The sequence below is a fragment of the Callithrix jacchus genome, chromosome 1 (genome assembly GCF_049354715.1).
Source record: "Callithrix jacchus isolate 240 chromosome 1, calJac240_pri, whole genome shotgun sequence".
NCBI classification, from domain to species: domain Eukaryota; kingdom Metazoa; phylum Chordata; class Mammalia; order Primates; family Cebidae; genus Callithrix; species Callithrix jacchus.
The window spans coordinates 120,679,883-120,707,072 of NC_133502.1; the positions used below are offsets into that span (position 1 = coordinate 120,679,883).

The following is a 27,190-nucleotide window of genomic DNA, read 5'->3' on the forward strand; positions in this document are numbered from 1 at the left end:
CGTCTCTACTAAAAATTACAAAAAATTAGCTAGGCATGGTGACGCGTGCCTGTAATCCCAGCTACTCAGGAGGCTGAGGCAGGAGAATTGCCTGAACCCAGTGGGCGGAGGTTACGGTGAGCCGAGATCGCGCCATTGCACTCCAGTCTGGGTAACAAGAGCGAAACTCGGTCTCAAAAAAAAAACAGGAGTTCCCTACACAAGCTCTGTCTTTGCCTGCTGCTATCCATGTAAGATGTGACTTGCTCCTCCTTCCACCATGATTGTGAGGCCTCCCCAGCGATGTGGAACTGTAAGTCCAGTAAACTTCTTTCTTTTGTAAATTGCTCAGTCTCAACTATGTCTTCATCAGCAGCATAAAAATGGTCTAATACACTAAGCATTGGAATATAACTAGATTTAGTCTCATGAGAGTAATTTGAATTAGAGGTTGTTTTCCTCTTGTAGCAAAAGTTAAAAAGATTGCTCTAAAGAAAATTTTCAAAAAAAGTACATCAACTAAGAATTCAGTCTGAATTGACTCAGATGGAAAAAAATTAAGAAAGACAAGATCTCAATGGAATTTTTTATGGAGTAAGTACTGGAATAAAAGAGAGGTTCAACTTGCCTGTTGATAAACTAATCTGGCTCTATTGATTAATCATTCAAATCTTAAATGGAGAAAAACAGTATCCAAAAAAGAAAGTTTTTAAAAGAGAGAGAGGCAGTCAGAAGTTTAAGACCAGGATTTACAGAAGAGACTAAGTAAGGAGAAATATTCTAGAATGTAGGAAAGCAATATAGCAGTTGTTCAATACCCTTTTGCTAGTGACTCAGCATTATTTTCCTTTTCATTTCCTTCTGTATGTATAAAATAACATAAAGTAAAAATACAAATATTACATAATATAGATGCTGACAAATTTAATTTTCATCACTATTCATCAGAAGAAAGCAAATTATATAGTCCCTTACTGTTTAACACTATTAAATTATGATTAGTTTTAAAATATTCACGTCCATATTTATAAAAGTATAAATTACAATTCTCTTTTAATCAGAAAGTTGTAACTTGTTGTTTTGAAAAGAAATAACCCAAGGACACAATGAATTTATTATTGAAATATGCTAAAATAAACATACTTTTTCATTAAATTACTAAAATTGCATGAACATATTATTACATAAATCTAGATATTATATTAATATTTTCCCTAGTTTATTTTCAGAATAGAATACATATATTTCTGCCTACTTGGAATAAATCTCAATGACTTAGGTTGGTATTTCAGATTGAGGGGGAAAGTAGAATGCCACATATTGTCCATAATTTTGTTATCTTTGATTCTCATCTTTAATAAATCAATTTTGCTAAGGGCTACATCAAGAATATATATATATATATTTTTTTTTTTTTTTGAGACGGAGTTTCGCTCTTGTTACCCAGGCTGGAGTGCAATGGCGCGATCTCGGCTCACCGCAACCTCCACCCCCTGGGTTCAGGCAATTCTCCTGCCTCAGCCTCCTGAGTAGCTGGGATTACAGGCACGCGCCACCATGCCCAGCTAATTTTTTGTAATTTTTAGTAGAGACGGGGTTTCACCATGTTGACCAGGATGGTCTCGATCTGTTGACCTCGTTATCCACCCGCCTCGGCCACCCAAAGTGCTGGGATTACAGGCTTGAGCCACCGCGCCCGGCCAAGAATATATTTTAATGCAAATTTAACACTAATAGAATAAGGTATACCCAGGAAATAGTTAATAGTAAATTTAAGCATTTCTGCCCATTTTAAACACAAGCATATTTTAATCAACCAATAAATAGTTATTGAGTATCAATTAGTGCAGCACTTAGTGGGAGAAAATATAAATACAAGACATTTTAAAGGCATTACAATGATTGGAGAGGCACTCAGTATGTACTTTAGACAACTCCCTCCATCACAAGCAGGTGTATCTACAGAACATTTGAAGATTGACAAGAACACCATTGGGCATTTTATTTTGCACAATTTTAAAAAGCAATTTTCTAAGAAGACTGCATTGGGCTTAGCAAATTTATAAATATAGCACTGTATTGCCCATATTTCTTCATTGTAGTTGAGTCTCTTTCTTTCCCCACAATGGCTTATTGTACACATTACAACATCTTCAGGGTCTACAGAATTAAAGTGGCAGTGTTACTAGTTTTTTAAGCACACTTGAGAATGGAATATTCCTTACTCTTAATATAATATGCCTTTGCAGACTCCTCCAATAAGTCTAGTCATCTTGACAAAAGAAAATAACCAAGACAATACAACAATGTTACAAAGAAAAAGAATGACAGTTTCCCTTCTACTTTTCAAAAATGTTTTATAATATGATTTGAGATTGGCTTTATTCAATAGGCTGAAAGAGGAATCAATTCTTACAAAGTGACACTCTCTATAATAAAGAACACCTACCCTTCTGAATAACGCATCCATTCCCACACATTCACAAGGTTATTACCATTAGAACCTTTTCCAGAAGAAATTGTCTGACAGGAAAAGTATGGCTTTGTTTAGAATAAGCTGACAATATCAGTAAAACAAGCAATAAAATATAAAGGGTTGAGGGTTTTGTTTTTTGTTTCACTTCTGCAACTCTGGCAAAAGTCTCTATTTTATCTTGCCTTCACTAATGAGATTGGTTTTCTTCCTATCAATGGTTTATTTATACAACTCTTTATTGTACTCCTACTATGTACCAAGTGTGTGTTAAGTGCTGGTTACAACAGTAGTCAAAACAGATAAGGTTCCTGCTCTCAGAGTGTAGACAGATTTAGACAGTTAATCCCATAAGTAGCTATGTGATTACATATTATGAGTACAATGAAGGAACAGTACTGGATGTTGACAGAGAAAACTAGGAAGACAGAATTTAGACTGAAATTTCTCAATTTAAGCTGGGATTTGAAGGATGACAAAGAGTTTGCCAGATGAAGAGTTAGAGAAAGAGCATTCCAGAGGTCATAACTTATAGGAAGGTCCTGGGTGTTGCATTCCCAGCTTTAAATACATCAGTGGGCTCAAGTGCAAGCATGGGGAAGCAGAATGTCACCTGCCAAGGTTATGGTGGTAGTCATGGGCCAGGCCTGTTGGTCATATAAGAAAATTCCCATTTTTTCTTTAGTGCAATGGGAAGTGACTAGAGGATCTGAAGCAGGGGAGTGATCTGTTGTTATTTGTTTTATAAAGATGATGTTTGCCTACAGCCTGAAAAATAGATTTGGTGGGGTCTCACAAGAGGGGAGTCTCAGAGACAAAACTCCCTCTGAGGGGGGTCTCACAGTCAAAACTCTCCAGCTGAGATCAAATCCTTGTATAAAATGACCCTTGCCATCTCCATTATTTCCCTCCACATGCACAGTTCCAGCCACATGACACACACAGCCATTCTCAAATCTGCCTCCCCACCTGACACCTGGCTATGCTTTTGTCTCAGTTCTCCACCTCCACCCTCTCCAGACCCTCACTTCTTTACTAGTTAAAATCTCAAGGAGATTTAGGTGAGATTTAGGAAATGAGCTTTGAGTCAGTTGTGCTAAAGGAGGTACACTTGACTCAAAGCCCAATGTCTCCATGATGATTTCTCACTATTCTTTAAACCCCATGTCACTCAATATAAAAAAATTGAGCAGCTAAAAGGGAAAAAGGAACTGACTTCGGCCTTAACCGTTAAACTCCGGAGTTATGTGTCTCCTAAGAGTACTCAACATAGAGTATCCCAACCCTCACCAACACATAACCAAGTCTTGGGCTGAAAACCATTATTCCCTTTTTTAGATTTTTTTTTTTTTTTTGAGACAGAGTCTTACTCTGTTATCCAGGGTACAGTGGTGTGATCACAGCTCACTGCAGCCTCTGCTTCCCTGGGCTCAACTGATTCTCCCACCTCAACCTCCTGAGTGGCTGGGACCACAGGTGCACACCACTATGCTTGGCTAATGTTTTGTATTTTTATTTTTTTGTAGAGATGGGGGTCTTGCCACATTACCTAGGCTAGATCCTTTCTAAACGCAGAATTCTATTTAAAAGACAACTTAAAAATACATATTTATGTTGCTGACATAAGATCCTATTTGCACACAAGCTTACATACCAACAAAAATTGTAGTTAGCCAATTTTTTTATTTCCAGGCTTGATAATCTCCCTCTGATTGTGGGGGAAAGCATGGATATGTCTGATGAAATATGACAAATCCAACAGACTTTAAGAAGAGCTAAGTCTCAATCCTTCTGGATCTCAATACCCATTTCTTAAAGTTATATTTAAGCTGCCCTAGAACTGGGTCACAGTTTTATCTAGAAAGCCTAGGTAGACTGAGTTTGACTCTGATACAGTGTAGCTTATGTTATATTTTTCTTTATTGTATATGCTCTACCTACTTCCAAAAGGAATTGTAGCTTCCTTTAAATGAGAACTTCCAGTTCCTGGCACTTGCAAACTGCTTAAAGTTTGGCTCCCTGCAATGCCCCATAGAGAGGAGAAGGCAGATCTAATTGAATCACATCTTGCCGTTCTGCTGTGCTCCAACCAACAAATGTAGACAGACCATAATCAGTCACATATATAAGTGTGGGTTCTAAAATATCATTTTGTCTGAAAACAAGTTCAGTGAAACACATAAAAATAATATTTTAAATAAATTAATTTTGACAACATTTGACATATATTATCTCAAAAATCCTACAGGAATCATTTTATTAAAAAATATAATCCATATTGGTTTCATTATGAAAATTTGACTAAAAGAAACTTAAGAAATGAGCCAACATTTTACTCTCGAGGCATCTCCTTATTACTCACCTTGATCTCTTTCATGCCATGTTCGACTTCCAGCAGCTGGTGAATTTGGAGAGGGGTAAAAGTCTCCTGTAGGACTTGGTTCCATATTTTCATCTATGGATATAGTTTTGGGTCTTTTGCTGTTAAAATATGGCAATAGTTATATTAATGGGATTTCTGAGAAGATGTGTACATTGAAAGTAAATGATCTGAAAAGATCCTTACTGTGGAAATTTTCATAAGCACAAGTAATAGTATTTCAGAATCATTTTGAAATAATGGTGAGTATTCAAGATATCAATAGTAATAGCAAATATTTCTAGTTGCATACACCATTTATTATACCATCTTATACCTAAACTTATCTAACAAATATGGTGTTCATTATGTTTACCTTTCAAATGTATTTCCAAAAATATTCCACTAATAAAAAGTGAACTCTTACTGTGGTTAACCTTCTAATATTAAAATTGTGTTAAGTGTGTACCTGACTCACTATCATTATCAATACTAACAATGTTCCTTTGATTAGCACTTTTCATTGATAATGCAATCCTTTCACATTAATCCAAAGATAAGATATTGGGGTAGAGTAGACCAAGAGCTTTGGAGTCAGACAGTCCTAGTATAATATTTTCACTAGGCCACTTATGAATTCTTAATAGTAAGCTCCTTAAATTCAGTTAAGTCATCTGTAAAATGGAAATAATGAAAGCTAGTTCAAAGAAAGTGGTTGGAAGGGTAAATCGAGTTGTTAAATGTAAAGCTTTTAGTTAAGTGGCTGGTGTTTAGAAGATACTTACCGAATAGTAATTTTTAGTAACGACCTTATAATTAATAATAAAAAATTTATAGCATTTTACTGATTAAAATATTTTATATATTACTCTTTACCATTTTCTTCAAACTTAGATTTTTTATTATTTATTCTTAAAATCAACTGTGAAAAGAGAAGGCAATCGCCAAGTTCAAACTAAATGGTACACTTTTAAAATGATACCTTTTTTTTTTTTTTTTTTGAGACTGGGTCTCACTCTTTCACCCAGGATGTAGTACAGTGTGGCTTGATCTTGGCTCACTGCAAAGTACACCTCCTGGGCTCAAACAGTCCTCCCACCTGAGCCTCCTGAACTGTAGGTGCCTGCCACCACACCACACCACAAAAATATAAAAATTTTTATATTTTTGTAGAGACGGGGTTTTGCTATGTTGCCCTGGCTGGTCTTAAAGGCCTGGGCTCAAGCGATCCTCCCACTTCAGCCTCCCAAAGTGTTGGGATTACAGGCATGAGCCACTGTGCCCAGCCAAAATGATACATTTTAATATGGAAATATGACTTATTTCAATGATTAAGAAAGGTGAATAACCAGAACAAAGATTAAGAAGCTATTTTATATCCATACTGGTTGATATACTCCTTTCTTATGCCCCCACCAATATCCTATAAAGCAGATAATTATGAAATTATGCCTATAAAAATGAATTTTTTCTTTTTTGTTTGTTTTTGAGACAGGGTCTTGCTCTGTTATTCAGGCTGGAGTGCAGTTGCATGATCACAGTTCACTGCAGCCTCAAACTCAAACGATCCTCCAACCACAGCCTCCCAAGTAGTTAGGATCGCACACACATGCCACCAGGCATTGCTAACTTAAACAATTTTTTTTGTAGGGATGGAGTTATCCAGGCTGGTCTTGAACTCCTAGGTTCAAGTGATCCTCCTGCCTGGGCCTCCCAAAGTTCTGGGAATCCAGGTATGAGCCACTATGCCCAATAAACATTTTTTCTTTAATTAAAAAAAAAAATCTTATTCACACCTATGCTGGTAAAACCTTTTAAAAATATTCGAAATTAACATTTTGTAGCAATAATAACCATAATGTTACAGAATTGCAGTGTTGAAAGTGGCCTCAAAAATCATACATATATACCAATCCCCTTGTTTTTACAAATGGGGAGACACATTTGAAGAGATTCAGTGGATTGCCCAGGGCTAGTTAATGGAAGCAGTCAGACATAAGGTAAGGACACCCGACTTCCAAACTGTGCTCTTTCCACTGCATTGCGTTTCCACGCCCTTGAATGATGCATATGTCTGAGTACATGTGTAGATGCTCATGCTTAATATTTGACTCACAATTCTCAGAGTATTAATATGATATAGAAGATGGCAATTTCTATCCATGCTAAGCTTAGTTTCTTCCCAAAGTATCCAAAGTTAGACCTTATATTTAACTCTCTTTTTAATCTAACTTCTCTCATCTGTGAGTCAGCAGAAAATGTGTCTGAAAACCTTAAAATGGGAGACAAATTATATTCACAAGGAAGTAATAGAGAAATGTTTCTAAACCTTGTTTATTCTGAAAGACAGTATCTTATATAGAGTAGTCATGAAGAAAGATCCATACTGATTTAGCAGTTAAAATTTTAAAACTTACTATTCACATTTTAAATTTAGAAAAACCAAAGCATTTTTAAGACTTCAATATGTCAGAGACTATTTTAATGATAAAACTCAATTATCTTGCTACATAATTTAACTATATAAAAACCAGAACTGATATAAAATTGACCTTCATTTAAAAACATACAAATATGTACAGTGCATAATTAATTCAAATTCAATGGACTTTTATTATTGAAAGTAGTTTAGAAAATAAATATGCAGATATTCTTTTATTTTTGAAAAGCTGACATTGTAAAATGAATGTTTTGCTCTGGAATTCATGTATGCTCTTATATTTGATTACCTATATATTTAATGCTCTAGGAATGAGATAGGTCTTGAAGATCCAGATCAAAAACAAACAAACAAACAAAATAAAATCAATACGTCTGTAATCTTTATTCACCCTGACTGACAATTACAATGAGAAGTGCAGGGGAAAAAATGAGAATGTTAACAGAGAACTAAAAGCAAAGAGAACTGTCTATAGCTTCCCCCAAAATAGACTGGTAAAACCCAATCTCAGGTAAGGAAATTTTTTTTTTTCCTGGTAACTCACAGAACAGGAAAGGTAACATTTTCATTCGTAACTGAGAGTTGACTAAATTAGTCAAAAAACATCAACTAATTGAAGAACCTGGAAAACTGTGGTCTTTAATTTTAAGACTACATAAATGAAATATCTTATTTTTTATGTTTCATGATCCTAAGCTTAGATGGATTTTTGGGGTAAAAGTTACCAAGAATCAGTTATAAACCAGAGATCACTGCCACAGTAACATCATTTTTAAAGGCATCCAAAGATTTCGTTAACTGGTAGCATTTTAATATTTCATACAACAGGATAAAAATCACATTAGTATATTTTCATAGTTACCTAACCCCCTGAAAAAGATTTTTAAAACTGCTATGTACAGCAATTACATTTAATTTTTAACAGCTAAATAAATAAAATCAGGAAAGATTAAAATCTGTGTACTAGCAGCAAAAACTATTATTTCCCATCTCTCTTTACCTACCTACCAATCTATCTGCCTATCATCCACCTACCTACCTATGTGTGTATCAATTGAGAATAAGAGCAGCCCTTCTTTCAATTACCTGCTTGGTGGAGAAGACAGCGACCTCTGAAGATTGACCCCCGAGTTCATGTCATGATAGTATGGTTGGCTTGGGATTTCTCCAATTGGGAAGTTGACTCCAGTTCCCTGGGTTATGGGCGCTGAGGAATAAGACAAAGAAACATTGGGAATGACATTTATATTTCTGACCTCTATTGAAATGTAACAATGAAATATCTTCCATGCCTCTGGTTAAGGATAGAGAGAACTTTCTTCACCTTAATCCTATAACAGCCATTATACGCCCTGGGTAGGACTTGAGAACTTACTCACTTTAGCAACGTTCAAGCTTGAAAATTTGAGGCGATCAGACTATAATCACTGGTTACCAATTCCCCTAATCCTATTCCTCAACCTTCTTTAGTCACTCCTTTAAATTAGTTGACATTACATCTGTCACTCTACTGGTGTATAGATATAGATGCCTTGGAGGAAACAGAATATATGATTCCTGTCACTGTCCAACATTAATATTTGAGTGGATTAGAAGTCATGATAGTAACAATTATTTCATCTAAATAATTCTTGTAGTAGGGCAGGTATATAAGTGAAATTTACAGATATAGAATAAAACCCAAGTTTGTTTCTAAAATATATAGTCAGGTTTCATATAAAAATGATAAATGTGGTTTTACTCAATAGTTGGTGTTTTTTAAATTTTATCCCACAACTTGATAAGTCATTTAAAACATATAAATAATTTTAATCACATAAAATTTGCTAATATACTAGGAACTAAAATTTTTGTATATAAGCATTGCTTTTTGTACAATGACATCTGTTCAAATCTCTGAAATTTAAATTTAGATATCATAAACAAGTCTGTGAGGCAGCATATTATGTTAGAATCAGCAGTCTTGAAATAAATAGCCTTTAAGTTTAACTTCCCTCTGTACTTATAAGCTATGTGCCTCAGTTTCCTCACTGTAAAGTGGGAATAATAATAACCTGGCACATTACAATTATGTTGAGGATGAAATTAAGTAGGTAGTGGTAAGGGCCCAGAATCGTGCCTAGTGTACAATAGGTGCTCAACGATTATGAGTTCCCTTCCTTCTTTGCTTTCTCCTCTAAATTTCTTCCCTGATAGACTGGACTGGTTAGCAAAGATGAACAGTTCAAAATGCGTTAAAAGCAGAGGAAGAAGTATAAATGAACCTGTTTGCTAAAAATTTGTTAATTTGATTACTGGCTATGTCCATTGCTGGCAGGTATTGGCTGCAATGGGTACAAAATAGTCTGATATACTGCCCTTAACAAAAATATTGGGCAAGAAGCTGGGTAAATAAAACATTCATGTAAAACATATAAATACCAAAACAGATGACAACGAAACTGTCCAAATGAATGACATGATCCATAACTGCTGTAGGATTTCAAGGGGAAAAAAATCCAATACCAACTTGAATTGTCCAAGAAGTCTGTGACAAGCCATAGCTGGCACTGGACTTTAGAGAATGAATAAGAGATGAGAGGGAGGTCATTCTAAACAGGGACTGCTGCGGAAGCAAAATCATGGGTAGAGATCATGTGCAAAGTGGAGACCAGGCAGGTTGGTGTCAAAGAACATTGCTTAAGAATAGTTTCTATTTCTTCACCTGTCTTAATCAGCCCTTCAAAAGCTCAAATGAAAGTGTACTCCGAGGCTTTGCAACAAAATTCTAGAGCCCCTGAGATTCACTCTAAGGACACATGGCCTACTTAATCTCCTCCTCCCTCCTAACGGTTTCAAGTGGAGTATAAAATTTTAAAGGGCCTGCAAATTTATTAAAGTTTTCTTACCCATAATTTATAATGAATATTCTAAATGTGTTCACTATTCCTTGAATTCTATTTTAATATTAGGCAGGCTAAGATTAACTTAAAGTATTTTTAAGAAAGTACAATTAGGAGGCACAAGCTTTATCACAGAGAAGTGATCAAGGAATAGACCATGAACATTTCTCTTTCCTGACTGAAAATGAAATACATCAGTATGTACATGATTAGTATCAGCTCCAAACTTCTGGAGTATCTGTCTGCCTTCTGATAGACTGTTCATGTTTTATAATACACTGTAATATCCTTTACATAGAAAATATGTGTATTCAATGAGCAACTATGCCTGAGGGCTTGAATTATTTGGACAAATAAATGTAGCTATTTGGACAACTATGATGTTGTGGCTTGAGGTACACCAAAGGTTTAAAAAAATGTGAGGTAAGAAATCCCACAGTAACCACATGTTTTAAAATTTATTATTAGAGCCATGTTCTATGGGACACTGGAAGCGGGCTACATGCTAGAAGGAGGCATTTCAGGGGCTCAAGTGAAGAAAACAATCTGTCTGGCTTCTTATCACAGTAATACATACAATTCATAGACCTGAGTTACTAACAGGAAACATCACAGTAATAAATACAATTCATAGGTCTGAGTTACTAACAGGAAACATAGAGGTTCTACATTATATAAACTATTTTCAATTTATTAAGCTCGCAATTTTTAGGTAAATATTTATAGTTTCTATTGAATAAATAGGCTCCATAGTTAGCATAGTTTGTGTAGCCATAAATAAATAGATATAATTTGTAGTAAAGATAATTTGAAAATCTTTAAAAATAATTTTTTTCTAAATTTTCTTCCAGAAGGATTATTCCAGAGTGTCAAGATAGCAAAAAACAAACAAGCACAAATATTGCATGTTCTCACTCATACATGGGAGCTTAAAATTTTGATCTCATGGAAGGGGCTGTCAGAGGTGGGGAGGTGGGGAGACGAAGGGAGATTGGTTAATGGGTAAAAACATAGAGTTATAATAGAAAGAATAATTTCTAGTATTTGATAGCACAGCACGGTGACTATAGTTAACAATATACCGCATATTTCAAAATAGCAAAAACAGATTTGAAACATTCCCAACACGAAGAAGTGACAAATGTTTGAGATTACAGATAACCTAAATACCCTGATTTAATCATTGTGCATTGTATGCATGTATCCAAAGATCCCATGGATTCCATTGATATGCACACGTATTATGTTTTAATTTTTTAAAGATAGCAATAAAATAGTCTACAGATTGATGCATGAACACTGTAACAATTTAGTATTCATTCTGACAGTAAATGTGGAAGAAAGTAGATTAACAATAAACATGGCCAAAGTACAGAAATTATTTAATGACAAAGAGAGTGTGTGAGAACAGCAAGTCTCAGTCAGATATTGCTGCTTAAGAGCCTCTGGAAAAACTTACATCAGATGCAAAGATCAGTGTTAGCGCCTCTCCCAGGGAGCCACAAGATGGCTGAAAGCTGCAAATCATGTTTAAGAGGTTGCTGATATCCTCTTAGAAACGCAGCACCAAAGAACCTCAGATTCTAAGGGTTAGAGGCCAAACTTTAATCTCTCTTATTGTTCTCCTCACTCCAAAAGCTGATCCTAAATCAACTTTTAAGATGGAGATAATGTCATTCAACAGGGAGATCTCTATCCTAATGCTGAATAGCTTCATTAGCTAAAGTCAACATACACATCGGTAGGTCTTATGATTGTAAAACTCTAGAGGACTGAAACCGCCAGCATACTGTGAACCCTCAAGCCAGAATTTGTGATACACATGTAAGTTTGTGCTCAAGTTCATGTTTACTTAGCAAACCCTTATTTCATAAATAAGAAAGTTGAATGGTGCAAACAAGATTATGATGTGGATATATTAAAACACTTAGGAGGATAACTTCTCAGGCATTTCAGAGACACATATTTACATATGGAGGAGAAAATAAATGTTTGGTGAATAAATTACCTAATGAATATAATTAATGTGCTAATTACAAATCAGTAATGTTGGTTATAACAAATAACCTAAAAACCTGTAAGATACGACTTATCAGTTGAGAATGAATGAATGACATATATTAAATTTACCTTTGTTTTGAACTATTCTAGAAAGATAATTTTCATCATTTTTTAATGTTTGAAATTCAGATTTTTTCAAAATATCTGTCTGGGCTTTTGAAGGTTCTCATGTGGTTCTTCTTTGACAGCCCTTAGCATAATATTACCTATAATGAGGTACTAAATAAATATTTTCTGACAGCTGACTCTACAGCCCTTCTCCTAAGATGGATGAAAATACACCACTGACCTTGAACTCAGAGAAGTACAAATTTAAGCAAATAAGTTCATAAGCCTTTCTGCTAAAGAACCGTATGGGGAAAACAAATACACCCTTCCAGATATCCCCTCTCTTACCTGGCTACAAAGTGCTACTGATGACTCAGGCATATTTCTTCCCAAATTAAAAGTGATAACTTGCAAATGTTGGATATCTTTGGATATCACATATTGATCTGGAAAAACACATTAAGGCGCATTTCCTTGGGTAATCTCCTTGCCCATCAAATACATACCCTGAGGCTAACGGAACACAGGATATTTGTGTTTCTTCTCCTACTGCCACCAAGTAAAAGACCCATGAGAGAAGTCTTTTGGGCATACCTTTATCTACTCCAGAATTATACCAGAAAGGGTAAACTACTTACGGGGTCTTAAATGTTCATGTATATCACTCCCTGATATACGTGCTATTTGCACTGCTCACTTTAGAAATGCAAGCTGTCTGAGGAACTGTGATTGAAAAGATAGTCAGTGATCACTTGATCACTTCGAGATTCCTTTACTGAACAAGACTCTAAAACATGCTTATTCTTATCCTCAGTAACTCACTCTTTGTTCTTTCTGGATCATCATGATTCTTATTATGACCTCTAAATTTGACCTAAATGAAAAACACAACTTAGGCAAGTATCAGAATGTGACTACATCATCTGAATAACATAGTTCCAAGGTGATGCATTCTCTCAAAATGTCAGGTGAAAACATACCCTTCAAAGTTACGTAAATAAGCTAAATCAGTGAAGGGGGCATGAAGAAAAGAGTCACCTCCTTTAACATAATTAGTACATACAGATGTACATCTTGGCTATGTTTGTACATGCTAGTAATAAGTTAAAGAGTTAATCAAGGTAATGTCCCCTTTGCTTAGGTAGCCTGCCAGGTGAGCTTACCCTAGAAAAATCTGATCCAGCCTGCCAAGAACGGTGTCTCAGGTGAAGTGGCCAGTTAAAACAATTGGACATTGTTTTGGATAACAATGCTTTCTGTCTATATCCAACTCCAATCTGCAAAGTTAATTTCTGCATCCCTTTACACTCTGCACATTAGTGTGTATATCCTGTACATCTCCAACCCCCACCAAAATGTTAGTAAAATGAAAAAGCACTTATCTACAGGAAACTTATGTGGGTTATCATAACAACATAGGGTACATTTAATTAATCACACTTCCTTTGATATAAATGACCATCTACAGTCATACAGAGAACAGTGAATTAAATGAATACCAATAACATGGCAATCAGAAAAACCCAAAAATTATTTTTAAACAACAAAAGTTTTGATGATTTGATATTCCGTTATGATTTCATCAAAAGTTTTAAGATTTTAAAAGTCAAAATTTTTAATATGTAGTCACTCTTTATATGATATTTAAGGATAAAAATATAAAAAGTATTTTAAATCATACTTCATGCTTAAGTAGTCAGAAAAGAATTTACTTACTTCTGGATACCCTTACAAGTTCTGATACATTGAAGACTCCAGATTTTACAAAACTATCCTCAAGGTATCCTGAAAATAAACGTTAAAGAAAAAATGATCAACATAGGCAGAAAGCAAAATAAATGATTATACACTAGAATTTAAGTGTTTTAAAGCCAAAGATTTGAACAAAAACCAAATTTGCTTACAATAAGAACTTTAAAAAGAAGAACTCTTACGAACGCAAATTAGGTTTAAACGAAAGTAAAAAGTTTAGACACCAAATAATCTCTTAGGAACACTTTTCTTCCCTTTCTAAAAGTACAGGGTTATTCATGCAGTTTGATTTGCCATGGCCCATGCATACAGAATGGTCTGTGGGCTCTCAGTGAATGCTTTTGACTCAGTAGCACCTGGTAAACTAAAGTGAAAAATGAAAGAAAAAGGAAAACCACAACCACAATTAGCACCTTACTGGAATAACTCCAAAGATCTCTTGAAATCACGTTTCTTTTGTAAAACCTTCCCTGATTAAAGAAAGTGAGCTGCTGTTACCAGCACTCCCACCCTTGTTTCAGGGTCACTAATAACACAGAAAGTGGAACTTGTATATACAGCAAATACAGAACTTTGCATTGACCTATTTCTGGACATCTTTAATATACATTGCACAATTTCACTGCTTTCCTCGCCCTTGCTACTATTCCACTGGACTCCTTTTATTTCAAGAATTGGTCACTTTTTTTGGCAAACAGTGGTGAATCCAGGCCTCTGGGAATGCCAAGTGACACCTGGGCAGAGTCCACGGGGGCCGTGGAGCCTGCTTGCTAACTAGTTTAACTATGTCCAAAACTAGAGATGAGAATTCCCATAAACAGCAGTAACCCTGCAGCACTCAGCCCACTCCATTCTCACTTATGTTAAGGGGGTGTAATGAGTGTGAGGAGAGAGAGAATACGTTAGGGAGGGATGTTATGGCCTACTTGCTCCTGTCCTAGGAGAGAATAAGTTTGAAAATCCTCAGAACTGAAATACCTCTGAGAAACAAACAAGCAAAACTAGATTCTAAGAACTGGCAATTTGACTTGATTTTACCTAAAGCTTTAGGCTGATCAAGGAATTAGATTCAGTTCAGAGATGTGAGGCATGGGTAGTGTAGCAACCTGGAGCACTGAGGTCAAAGAGCTGGGGTTTGAATTCTAGACACAGATTACCAGTAATAAAATCTTGGCTAGGTTATTAGTCCTCTTTCTGCCTCAGATTCCTCACTTGCAAATTAGAGACAAGAAAAATCGCCTATCTTATAGAGTTGTTAGGAAAACTAAGGGAGATAAATATATAAACCCCATGATAAGCACTGGTTAAATGCTACCAATAAATTAAGATTGGCCAGGGGAACCAGCCATCAGCTACACACCGAATTATGCACACTGGCCTCCCGACAGTTCAAAATGCTTCATAAATCTTTATTCAGAAAATTTACCAGAACAAATGTCACCACACTGCTTTTCAAGCATACATAGCACGAAAAGACAGAAAGTCATTCAATTAGCATCTGTGTTTCACTGCTGTGAACTGAGGAGCCATCAATGTTTGACATCCACCCACCCACCTTCTTCAGAAACAGAATAAAAGAAGGAGTGTGAGAGGAAGTTGTAAGATCTCAGTTGGGGATAAAACAGGTGTCACATTAAGTCATTCTTCTAAAAAATACATACACATTTTTAAGAGTATTATAACAAAATGTCCCCATTTAATGCACTTCTATTTTAAGAAACTCTTATTTCTTGAGCAATTAATTTTTTTTTTTTTGAGATGGAGTGTTGCTCTGCCACCCAGGCTGGCATGCACTGGCATGATCTCAGCTCACTGCGACCTCTGCCTCCGAGGTTCAAGTGATTCTCCTGCCTCAGCCTCCTGAGTAGCTGGGATTACAGGTGTGCCATACCATGCCCGGCTAAGAATAATTAATTTTTACCAGGTTAAATTCATTTCAGTAATTATTGAGAAACCTCTATATAACAAGCACTGTACAAGGTGCTAAAAGTCATGAATAAGAAAAAGGACATTGACTGTCTTGCCTGGTTGGGGAAAGAGATGTTTTGACTCTTCTTGACCACTGTAAGTTACCATCATATAGAAAGATGTTTGTTGGCCGGGCACAGTGGCTCAAGCCTATAATCCGAGCACTTTGGGAGGCCGAGGCGGCTGGATCACAAGGTCAACAGATCAAGACCATCCTGGTCAACATGGTGAAACCCCATCTCTACTAAAAATACAAAAAATTAGCTGGGCATGGTGGTGCATGCCTGTGCTCCCAGCTACTCAGGAGGCTGAGGCAGGAGAATTGCCTGAACCCAGGAGGTGGAGGTTGCGGCGAGCCGAGATCACACTGTTGTACTCCAGCCTGGGTAACAAGAGCGAAACTCCATCTCAAAAAAAAAAAAAAAAAGAAAGATGTTTGTTGCTTTTGTTGTTGTTTAAAGTACAGTTCTTTATACATTATTTTATATATAATAAACTTAATCAAGTAAATACATTAAGTATGAAAACCTTATTTATCTTGGGAGGCTGAGGCGGGCGGATCACAAGGTCAGAAGTTCGAGACCAGCCTGGCCAATATGGTGAAACTCCATCTCTACTGAAAATACAATGGGGCAGGCACCTGTATTCCCAGCTACCCATGAGGTGGAGGCAGGAGAATCACTTGAACCCAGGAGGCGGAGGTTGCAGTGAGCTGAGATATCGCGCCACTGCACTCCAGCCTGGGCAACAGAGGGAGGCTCCAACTCAAAAAAAAAAAAATACATGACTGCAGCTCATATACTTAACCAGTCACACAGGATTATTTGTTACCACGCAATTGGACTCTGTAAATGCATACCTTCATATCTTCCTCCTGCAGCTCCCTGCGATGAGATGGCCCTCTTTCTACACACTCTAGACTCATCCTTCAAAGTCCAGCCCTACCACCACCCACTCCATAAACTGCCCCTCCACCTCCTTCTCCCACCCACTGGCCCAGCCAGAAATCTCTCTCCTCTGTACTTGCATAGCACCTAGTTTGTACTACTTTTATTCTTTGTACTTTCAGCTTTTCTGAGAGATCTGTTTTCAAGTCTCGCAGTCATTGCTGGATTACCAGCTCCTTTATTTAGGGGAGTGACTGTGTTTTGTTCATCTCTGTATCTTCCTTAATGACTAACTCATTGCCTATATACAGAGTAAGCACTAACTCATTGCCTATATAGAGAGTAAGAACAAAATTTTAAAATTCAACTTTAAAAACAGGGTCACACATTAACATCTTAGTCATTGTATTACAATGTAGATACAGACGGTTTAAGATTTATGGATAATTATACTAACCCTTGTTATTCCCTAGAACTTGTTTGCTGAAGAGTGTATTTAGGCTTTTGGGTAAAATAAGAAAGAATAATGATTAGGGTCAGATTATATTTCCGACTTTGCTGTGTACTAATGTGTAACATCAGGCATTTAATACAAAGTAACAATCAAAGAACTGAAAATATTTAAATGTAAGAATCCAAAAATACTTGTTAACTAAATCGATGAATAAGTGATGAACATTTCAATATATTTACATAAACTATATCAGATGTAATATATAACATTGCAATATGTATGTATAATCTGAAGTTCATCTCCTTATTACTCCAATGAGGAGTCATAGAGCCATTTGCTCCTAAGTCGTGACCATTAAGATGGAGTGGGGTGTGAGCCTGCTGGAAGCCAAATCATGAAGAAGGGATGAGCCAGCTGAAGGCCAATTCTACCAGTGGAAAGACAGTCAGGCAGTCAAACATATACAAAACAATGACTATCGCACAGGAAAAAAGGAGACAATTCAGAATGTAGCAGGGTGTTTCTCCACTACCCTGGACACTGCACGACCCTGTTTTTCTACTACCCTGAACATGTTTTTCACATGTTACATAGACCACTGTAAATCTAAATTGCTGATACAACAGCTAAAGATCTTAAAGCAATTTGGAGATATTCATATAGTAAATTCCCTTTGTCTACCACCAATTTCCCAGGTCCTAGGAAATTGGAATCTACAAAAACAATGGAAAGAGGTATTTTACTGAAACTATGAAAAGCATTGGAAATATATCAGAACTTCTTTGGAACCTACTAGATAAAATGAATAAAACTACACAGGTCCCATTGGGCTCTACTCCTGCATGAAGCCCACTGAGACTTTAGTGGAGGAAGTGTTCTTGAGGATAAGTGGTAATGCCTATTAACCATGTACCTACAGGAACAGGGACAGGTGGGAATCAGGTAAGGTGGGTAGCCTGGGAGACGCACCTGAAGCAGATGGCTGCCACCTTCATGCATCTCTGCAGGCAGCACAGCCTTTGCAATGGACAGGCATTACCCAAGACATGGCAGAGTGAAAAAGAAATCATGGATGAAATAGTACTTGGATACTTAAGATAGTACTTGGATACCTACTAGTGCTTACTCATTAGCATACAGAAGACAACAGGACTCTGGCAAAATGACTGGAAGAGTTTTGCAATGGGTCAGGAGCCCTGCAGTAGGATAGAGGGTGAGATTCAGCGAAATGTCAGGTCATTTGCTGCTAACATAACCTCTCATCTGTATGACTGGGGACTTTCAGGAACATGTTTTTCACATGTTACATTGATCACTGTAAATCTAAATCGCTGATACAACAGCTAAAGATCTTAAAGCAATTTGGAGATATTCATATAGCAAATTCCCTTCGACTACCAAAGGAAATATGAGCATCTCTGAAGCAGAGCAGCTGCTTAATGGTTACAGAGCAATATTACACAACAGCTTAATCCAGGAAAAAAAGAACAACTTTGCATTTGTGTGATGCTGTATTTACACTACATGTGTGATTTAAAAAAATAAAATAAAATTGAGTAGGAAATAAAGACTTCCACAAACTGAAAAGTCTCAAAGGCAATATCAAATTATATTATTTTACTTCTTTTTTATTTTTCTCTGACAAAAGCAACAGTAAATCACTACTCAGAAGTTAATATACTGTTTAACCTCCTTTACAAACAATAACAGAGGGACACAATGGCATATCTAACTGTTAATATCTCAAATTATAATCAGCACCATTTGAATGTTAAACAACATTTACATAGAAAATCCAAAGGAAGACTGATAATGCTCATTTTTACAGTCTACTGTGTTCTATTCTTGAAATTAAAAAAAAAGAAGCCACAGAAAGCAGTTATTAAATTCATGAAAGCCGTCTTCAAGTATTTGAAGGACTATTAATGTAGATGGTGGATTAGACTTATTCTGCATAGTTCCAGAAGCTGATTTGTGGCTCAATAAACAGATTTGTCATCCAATGGGAACAGGCCTAAAAAGGCATGTGAAAGTTTGCAAAGTTAAGATAACCAATAAATTCCCGACTACTGTGTTGACCTTCACAAGCTGGCACTAATCTCACACTCACAATTATCTTATAAAATATGTCATAGTAGGGCCGGGTGCGGTGGCTCAAGCCTGTAATCCCAGCACTTTGGGAGGCCAAGGCGGGTGGATCACAAGGTTAAGAGATCGAGACCATCCTGGTCAACATGGTGAAATCCCGTCTCTACTAAAAATACAAAAAATTAGCTGGGCATGGTGGCACATGCCTGTAATCCCAGCTACTCAGGAGGCTGAGGCAGGAGAATTGCCTGAACCCAGGAGGCAGAGGTTGTGGTGAGCCTAGATCATGCCATTGCGCTTCAACCTGGGTAACAGGAGTGAAACTCCGTCTTAAAATATATATATATTTGTCATAGTATTGGGTTGCCATTTTACAGACAGGGAAACTTTTATCTAGAGAGAGAGTTTCTCAGTGGCTATAAAGACTCCCACTGGATATAAAAATTCTTGCTTTGTGTAGGAAATCTCAAAAAAAAAAAAAAAAGAAAAATGTACCTAAAAAGCCATTACAACCTTTAGATTCCCCCTTCTTACACAGCTGCTTTCCTATGTTGGTTTTCTTGCATTGCTCATTTGGAGAAAAAACAAGTGGACACGAGACATCTACAGGCATTTTCCAGCCCTATGATTGCAACTATTCACTTTCTTAACAGAGTTTCAAAGAAGGCTTAATTCTTTTTGTTAAAGGGACAAGAAGAAATTACTTTATATTAGCTCTTTGTCAATCTTCATATAACTTCAGATACTACAACTAACCCATTGGTAATTTTCTGGTAGTGGTATTATGAGACATAGTTCTATCTTTAGTTTCTCAACTGCCTTGAACTATCCATGGTTAAAGCTTGAAACTGTGATTATAAAATAGAAATATTAATCATTGCAAAGACAGTGATTATCTTCACAGAGATTTAATTGCAGCCTATAGCCCAGATTAATATTCTAATATTAATTTAGAATTAAGCATATCTCTCAATCTGAAATGTAAACCAATGATGAGGATTTATGTGATCTGGGAGGGAGTCAGTCATTTCCCAACTTTAACACACCCTGATAGTGCTAGGTTTTTTTCAGTATTTCCTTCCAGTCCTTTAAACTTTTTCCTGCACACACACAAATGTGTGTGTGTGTTTATAAAATCAATATCAAATTTAAATACCCTTGTATCCAGCTTTTTTCCTATTAACACTGTGTCTCTACTTTTAGATAAAGTTTTCCAAAAGCATCATTTTTATGACTGTACATTGCATGGCTGTATCATACTTTATATTAACCATTGCATTGTTTGGCATTTTAGGTTATTTCCCAAGTTTTAAAATATAATAAACAAATAGCACTGTAATTAACATCCTCATAAACAAACCTTTGTCAGCAATTCTCATGATTTCCTTAGGCTGGAGTTTCCAGAGATAGAATTACAGGGTGAAAGAACATAAACTCTTTCAAAACTCGTGGTAAAAACTGTCAAGCAGCTTTCCACAAAGTTCTCTTGGCCAACTTATACTCCTTAGGGCAAGCTGTGAGCATGTCCATCTCACAATCCTGTTGCCAGAATTACATATTAGTAGAGATTTCTTTTTAATTATAAAAAGTTGGTAGAGAAAAAAGGTCATTATATTAATGTTACAACTTTTATCTCATTCAAATAAAATGGACTCATTTCAGATATATGTGCATATTTCTTTCAACAGAACATTTGAAAAATCAGAGCATTCATAAAAACACAAACATTAAAAATATGTACAATAGAAATTGTGCTAGCAAAAATTTTTTCCCTAATATTAATGAGATTATATCTACAGTTTCACAATTAATGATAATATTGGCTATGAATTTATCACTGATTTTTTCTCATCTGAAAAAGTATTCACTTATTCCTAGTCTTCTCAGAGTTTTAAAAAGTTTTCTAATGAGAAGAGCTATTGTTTATTATCAAATTCTTTTTTGGCATTATCCAACTGACATTATCTGTTTTTGTTCTAACAGCATTTACTGTGTTATATATTACTGGATTCTTAGATTTGATTATTTTTGCTTATCCACAGAAGATAGTTCTTTTAATTTACTGTTGAACCGGCTTGCTCAGTTTCTTCTAATATTTCTACAGGTAGTTGAAAAACTTTTATGGAAATTTTTGTATTTTATTTGTCAAGCTTTTATACCAGGAGTATATATATGTTTCATAAAATGATTTGTTGACGGTCCAATAGTTTTTATGCTCTAGAACAAAACAAAGTATTGTTTCATTAAAGGTTATTGAATGTTTGGATAATTTTACTAGTAATATAATCTTCCTTGAATCTGCTGCAGGGAAGACTCTTAGTCAACTTTCATTCTTTCATGAATATTATTCTACCTTTGCTTTCTAATGTTGAAATAATTTAAATATATATTTTCCCCAAAAAATCAATTTTCAGATTTATAAATTTATTAGCACTAATATTTTATAGTTTACTAAGTGGGCTATGTTTATTTTTATGGCATAATAAAATTAAATGTATGCCCTCTTGTCTTTTTAATGGAGGTGGAAAGTATGCCTCTCTCCAAAGACTTTAAAGCATAGTAGTTAAAAAGGCAGCCCTGGGGCAAGACTACTGCCACTTACTATGTAAACCTAAGGCAAGTTCTCTACCTTTACTACACCTCACATTTCTCTTCCCTAAGATACAGATAATCATCATAATACCTATTAGTAGATATGAAAATTGTATATTGTTTTCAAATTATAGTAAGGCAGACATTTCAAGAGCAGGAAAAGAAAAGTGGAACTCCAAATTAACAAAGAGAAAAGAAAATACAATAAATAAGAATGCAATCAAGACAAGCAAAAGTGAGAAAATAGGATGTAAAAATATATCATAGATATAAAGTAAAATATAAGGATTAAAATAAAATACATAAATAATTACAATAAATTTATATGGACTGAATTTTCCAATAAAGGGAGTTAGGTCAACTAAAAAAAAATCTGTTTTCAAGAAACACATCTAACAGTTGTAAATAAATGGATAGGCAAAGAGAAATCAGGCAAATTCAAACTAAGAGAAAGCAGTGCCCATTAGCAATAGTTAAGAGGAAGCTTAAGATGAATTACAACAATGATAATTATGAATGGATAAAAGGTACAATTAATAAAGAAGATAAATCATAAACCCCATATGCACCAAAAAATATTATGAAGAAATACATTCTCTTAAAATAAAAGAAACTTTATAAAACATAAAATCATAGTGAGACTCTTTACTATTAATGTATCTTTTTAAAAACAACATGACTATTAGACAAAGACTAACTTCATATAATTCAAATACAAATTATATTTTACTGATATGCTCCTGGAACTTATTAAAAAATTGACCATGTTCTTGACCAAAAGAGACAACTTTAACAAATCCCTAAAAGTACAGACTTTTAAGGCCATACTATCTCATCTTTGGCCAATAAAATTGAAAGTAAATAATAAAAAATTACTAAAGTATCTCAACTACCTAGAAATTAAGAAAACAAACCATGAACCAAAGAGAAAAATCAAAAGGGAAATTATAAATTATCTAAAAAACAATGAAAAGAAAAAGAAAAAAGAAAAGAACCCATTACTTACAATAAAAGAAAGAACACCACCACAACCCAAGAAAAATTAAAACAATAAAATTAAACATAAAAGCTGAAATTAACAGAATAAAAAAAAAGAAATATTTAAAATAACAAATAAAACAGGCCAGTTGTGGTGGCTCACACCTGTAATTCCAGCACTTTGGAAGGCTGAGGCAGGTGGATCACAAGGTCAGGAATTCAAGACCAGCCTGGCCGATGGTGAAACCCTGTCTCTACTAAAGATATAAAAAATGAGCTGGGGTGGTGGTGTGTGCCTGTAATCCCAGCTACTTGGGAGGCGAAGGCAGGAGAATCGCTTGAAACCGGGAAGCAGAGGTTGCAGTGAGCCAAGATTGCACCATTGCACTCCAGCCTGGGTGACAGGGCAAGACTCCATCTCAAAAATAATAATAATAAATAAAAAGACCAGCAGGACAAAAAAAACCATCTGCATGCCTGATTAAGGAAAAAAGAAAAAGTAAAAATATACAAGTACAGTCATGCATGGCTTAATGGCACGGATATACTCAGAAATGTGTCAACAGGCAATTTCATGGTTGTGTGAACATCACAGAGTGTACTTAGACAAACCTAGATGGTATAACCTACTACACACTTAGGCTATATGTATGGAAATGCCTATAGCTCCTAGGCTACAAACCTGTATAGCATAGTACTGTACTAATATTGTAGGCAATCGTAACACAATGGTAAGTATGCGTGTTATCTAAACATATCTGAACATAGCAAAAGTACCACAAAAAATATCACAATCTTATGAAATCACTGTCATATGCAGTCTGTCTTCAACAGACCTATCATTATGTGGTATATGACTATACAAATATAAAAAGAAGATGTAACCATAGAAATGAAATATATTAAAAGAATTATGAGAGAATAACACATACAACTTTTTGACCACAACTTTGAAACTTTGATGGACAATTATTAGTAAAATAAAAGTAACCATAATTGAGCAGAGAAGTGGAAAACCTGAATGGACTAATTACCCTAGTGAAGTGGTTCCCAAATTTGCTGAACATTAGAACCATCTGGGATTCTTGAAAGAAGTTTATGTTTGGCTTTGAACCCCACCTATTCCGATTTAATTGATATAGGGTGAAATCTGGACATGAGAACCCTTTTAAAAGTTCCCCCAAGTGATTCAAATGTGCAGCAAAGTTTGGGACTCACTATAATACTGCAATCAAAATGTGGTTCCAGAGCCACAAGTACTGGCATAACTGGGAAGCTTATTAAAAGGGCAGAAAAATAGGCTCTACCTCAGACCCTCGGAATCAGAATCTGCTGCTTAGTAAGATCTGCAGGTAATTCATATATGTACTTAAAACTTTGGCAATCCTAAAACATACTAGAAATGTGAGTAAAGAACTACCTTTGAAAATAGCACCAGGTCCAGGTGGGTGCACAGCTAAATTTTATGTGTCCTTTATCTAGTCTTTAAGTTCCAGTAAGTTACACTCTCTCAGCACTTAGGAAATAATGACAAGCTTCCTTATAAAGAACACTCTCTTATGAGACTATGAGGCCAGCAAAAGTTGAATACCTAAATTTGTAGCCTCTCACATCAAAACAAAACAATGAACCAACCAACAAAAGATCAAGCATACAAGTAAATGTGACTTCAAGATGCCTGAATAAAATATCAAATTGAATACAGGATATCAAAAGAACAATACACTATTATTATTAGGGTGTATTCCATGAATAAGTGTAGCTCACTTCTAGAAAACTATCATTATGATAAAGAAAAAAGTCATATAATCACATCAAGATGCTGAAAATGTACTTTACACCAAGAAGCTGGCTTACCTAATAATAAAATGTAAGCACAAATAGAAACAAAGCAAACAATACAGACCCTTCAGCAAAATTCACCAATTAATTATTCTAAAAGGGGAACGCTAGTCTGCGATTCCTGTTTTCCCAACCTCCCCAGCCTTCTCTTCTTTACAGCTCTTAAAAATGTAATCTGGAAATAAGCCAGCCACAAAAAGACATATCGCTGGATGATTTCACTTAGATGAGATATCTAGGGTCACGTGGTGATTGCCAGGGGCTGAGGAGAGTGGGGAAGGGGGAGCTGTTAGTTAACAGGTATTGAGTTTCAGTTTTGCAAGATGAAAAGTTTCTGGAGGTTGGTTGCACAACAGTGTGAATATGCTTCACACTACTGTATTGTACACTTAAAAAATGGTTAAGATGACAAATTTTATATCATGCATATTTCACTAAAATTTAAAAAGGTAATCTAAAATGTTGGACCCAGACTGTTGGACAAGAATATGTTATCATATTCTTGTTTACATATATTTAAGAACAACCTTTTACATTGACATTTATGTCTGTCATCTTATTTATAACAATTACTTGGTCATAATTCTCATCTTAATTGTTATTATTCTCATGATTAGTCTATATCTATACTTTTATTTATATATTTATGGCTACACTTTCCTGTTCTTAATTTTTTATTGAATCATCACATTGCCAGCCAAAATAGATTTTCAAGTAAAATTTTTACAAATAAAATGAGGAACTCTATTTTTTGACGCTATGAGTAATAAAGAATATATTTCCATTGCCTTTGACTGAAGGTGAAACTCCTTGAATTTAAAAAAAAAAAATGTTTTTTATCAAAATTTCTAGTATTCTCCCACTGTCTCCTGGTATTTAATGTTAATAAAAGGAAATACAGAGGTAACTTGTTTTTCATCCAGGACATTTCAAAATTTTCTTCATCCATGAAATATAAAAATTTCAACATGATGTCTGGGTGCGGTGGCTCACGCCTGTAATCCCAGCACTTTGGGAGGCTGAGGTGGGTGGATCACGAGGTCAAGAGATCGAGACCACCCTAGTCAACATGGTGAAACCCCGTCTCTACTAAAAATACAAAAAATTAGCTGGGCATGGTGGCGTGTGCCTGTAATCCCTGCTACTCAGGAGGCTGAGGCAGGAGAATTGCCTGAACTCAGGAGGCGGAGGTTGCAGTGAGCCGAGATCGCGCCATTGCACTCCAGCCTGGGTAACAAGAGCGAAACTCCGTCTCAAATTAAAATAAATAAATAAATAAAAATAATAAAAAATTTCAACAGGATATATTTAGATACAAGCCTCTTCATTATGTGGTTGGAATAGAATTTGTCCTTTTGATCTGCATAAATAATTTTTAGCTTATCAAAATTTTCTTTGTCTTTGATCCTACATTCCCTGATTTCTCCACAAAACACCTAAATAAACCTTGAATTTTCTATTCTCCATCAACAACCCTTTCCTCATCATCTTAATCTGTGCTCCCTCTGCATGTGGAGTAAATATCTTGACATTGTCCTCTATATCAATGCTAATTTCCACAGTATCAGTGCTGTTTCTTACTCTGCTGATGAAATTTTAATGCTATAAAAGCAATCTAGTTTTTCTTGATATTCTTCCTCATCTCACATGGTACCATTTCATTAAAGCTATTCCTTTGTAGATTCACTTTTCATATAATCTCCTGAGTCACAAATTGTTTCCTCTGAAATTTTTTTCTAGTTCTTTATTTTCAAAGATATGTCCTTGTGGATCTTGATCATATTCCATTTCCCTTGTTCCTCCATATTTTCTCACCAAGGTCATATTGTTGTGTGTGGGGGGGGGGTCCCCCTTTTAAAAAAACATATTCAGTAATGTAAACTAATTAGAAGTGATGGAAAACAGATCAATAAGTCATCTGAAGATGAGGGTAGAGGAAAGAATGAATTCCAAAGCAGTCACAGGAAACCTTTAGGATTAGTGGAAATGTCATCATCCTTGATTGTGGTGCTGATTTCATGAGTATATACATCTTTCAAAACTAGCTGGGTGTGGTGGCTCACACCTGTAATCCCAGCACTCTGGGAGGTCGAGACGGGTGGATCACGTGAGTCAAGGAGTTTGAGACCAGCCTAAGCAACATGGCAAAACCCCATGTCTACTAAAAATACAAAAAAAAAAAACTTAGCTGGGCATGGTGGTGTGCACCTGTAGTCCCAGCTGTTCAGGAGACTGAGGCATAAAAATTGCTTGAACCCGGGAGGCAGAGGTTGCAGTGAGCTGAGATAACACCCCTGCACTCCAGACTGGGCAACACAGAGTGAGATGCTGTCTCAACAAAACAAAACAAACAAACACATATATCAAAACTTATCTAAATGTATACT

General features: G+C 35.6%; 1 protein-coding gene across 34 annotated transcripts in view; it reads right to left on the reverse strand.

Annotated features, from left to right (window-relative positions):
- Positions 1-27,190, reverse strand: part of NFIB (nuclear factor I B) — a 448,899-nt gene that overhangs the window by 61,443 nt on the left and 360,266 nt on the right. For all 34 annotated transcript variants that reach the window (XM_035305884.3, XM_035305860.3, XM_035305820.3 and 31 more), the window contains 3 exons: positions 13,959-14,027; positions 8,338-8,458; positions 4,815-4,933 (listed from right to left, as the gene is read on the reverse strand). In XM_035305884.3, coding sequence (XP_035161775.1) covers positions 4,815-4,933; positions 8,338-8,458; positions 13,959-14,027 — 309 coding nt within the window. The remainder of the gene's footprint in view (positions 1-4,814; positions 4,934-8,337; positions 8,459-13,958; positions 14,028-27,190) is intronic.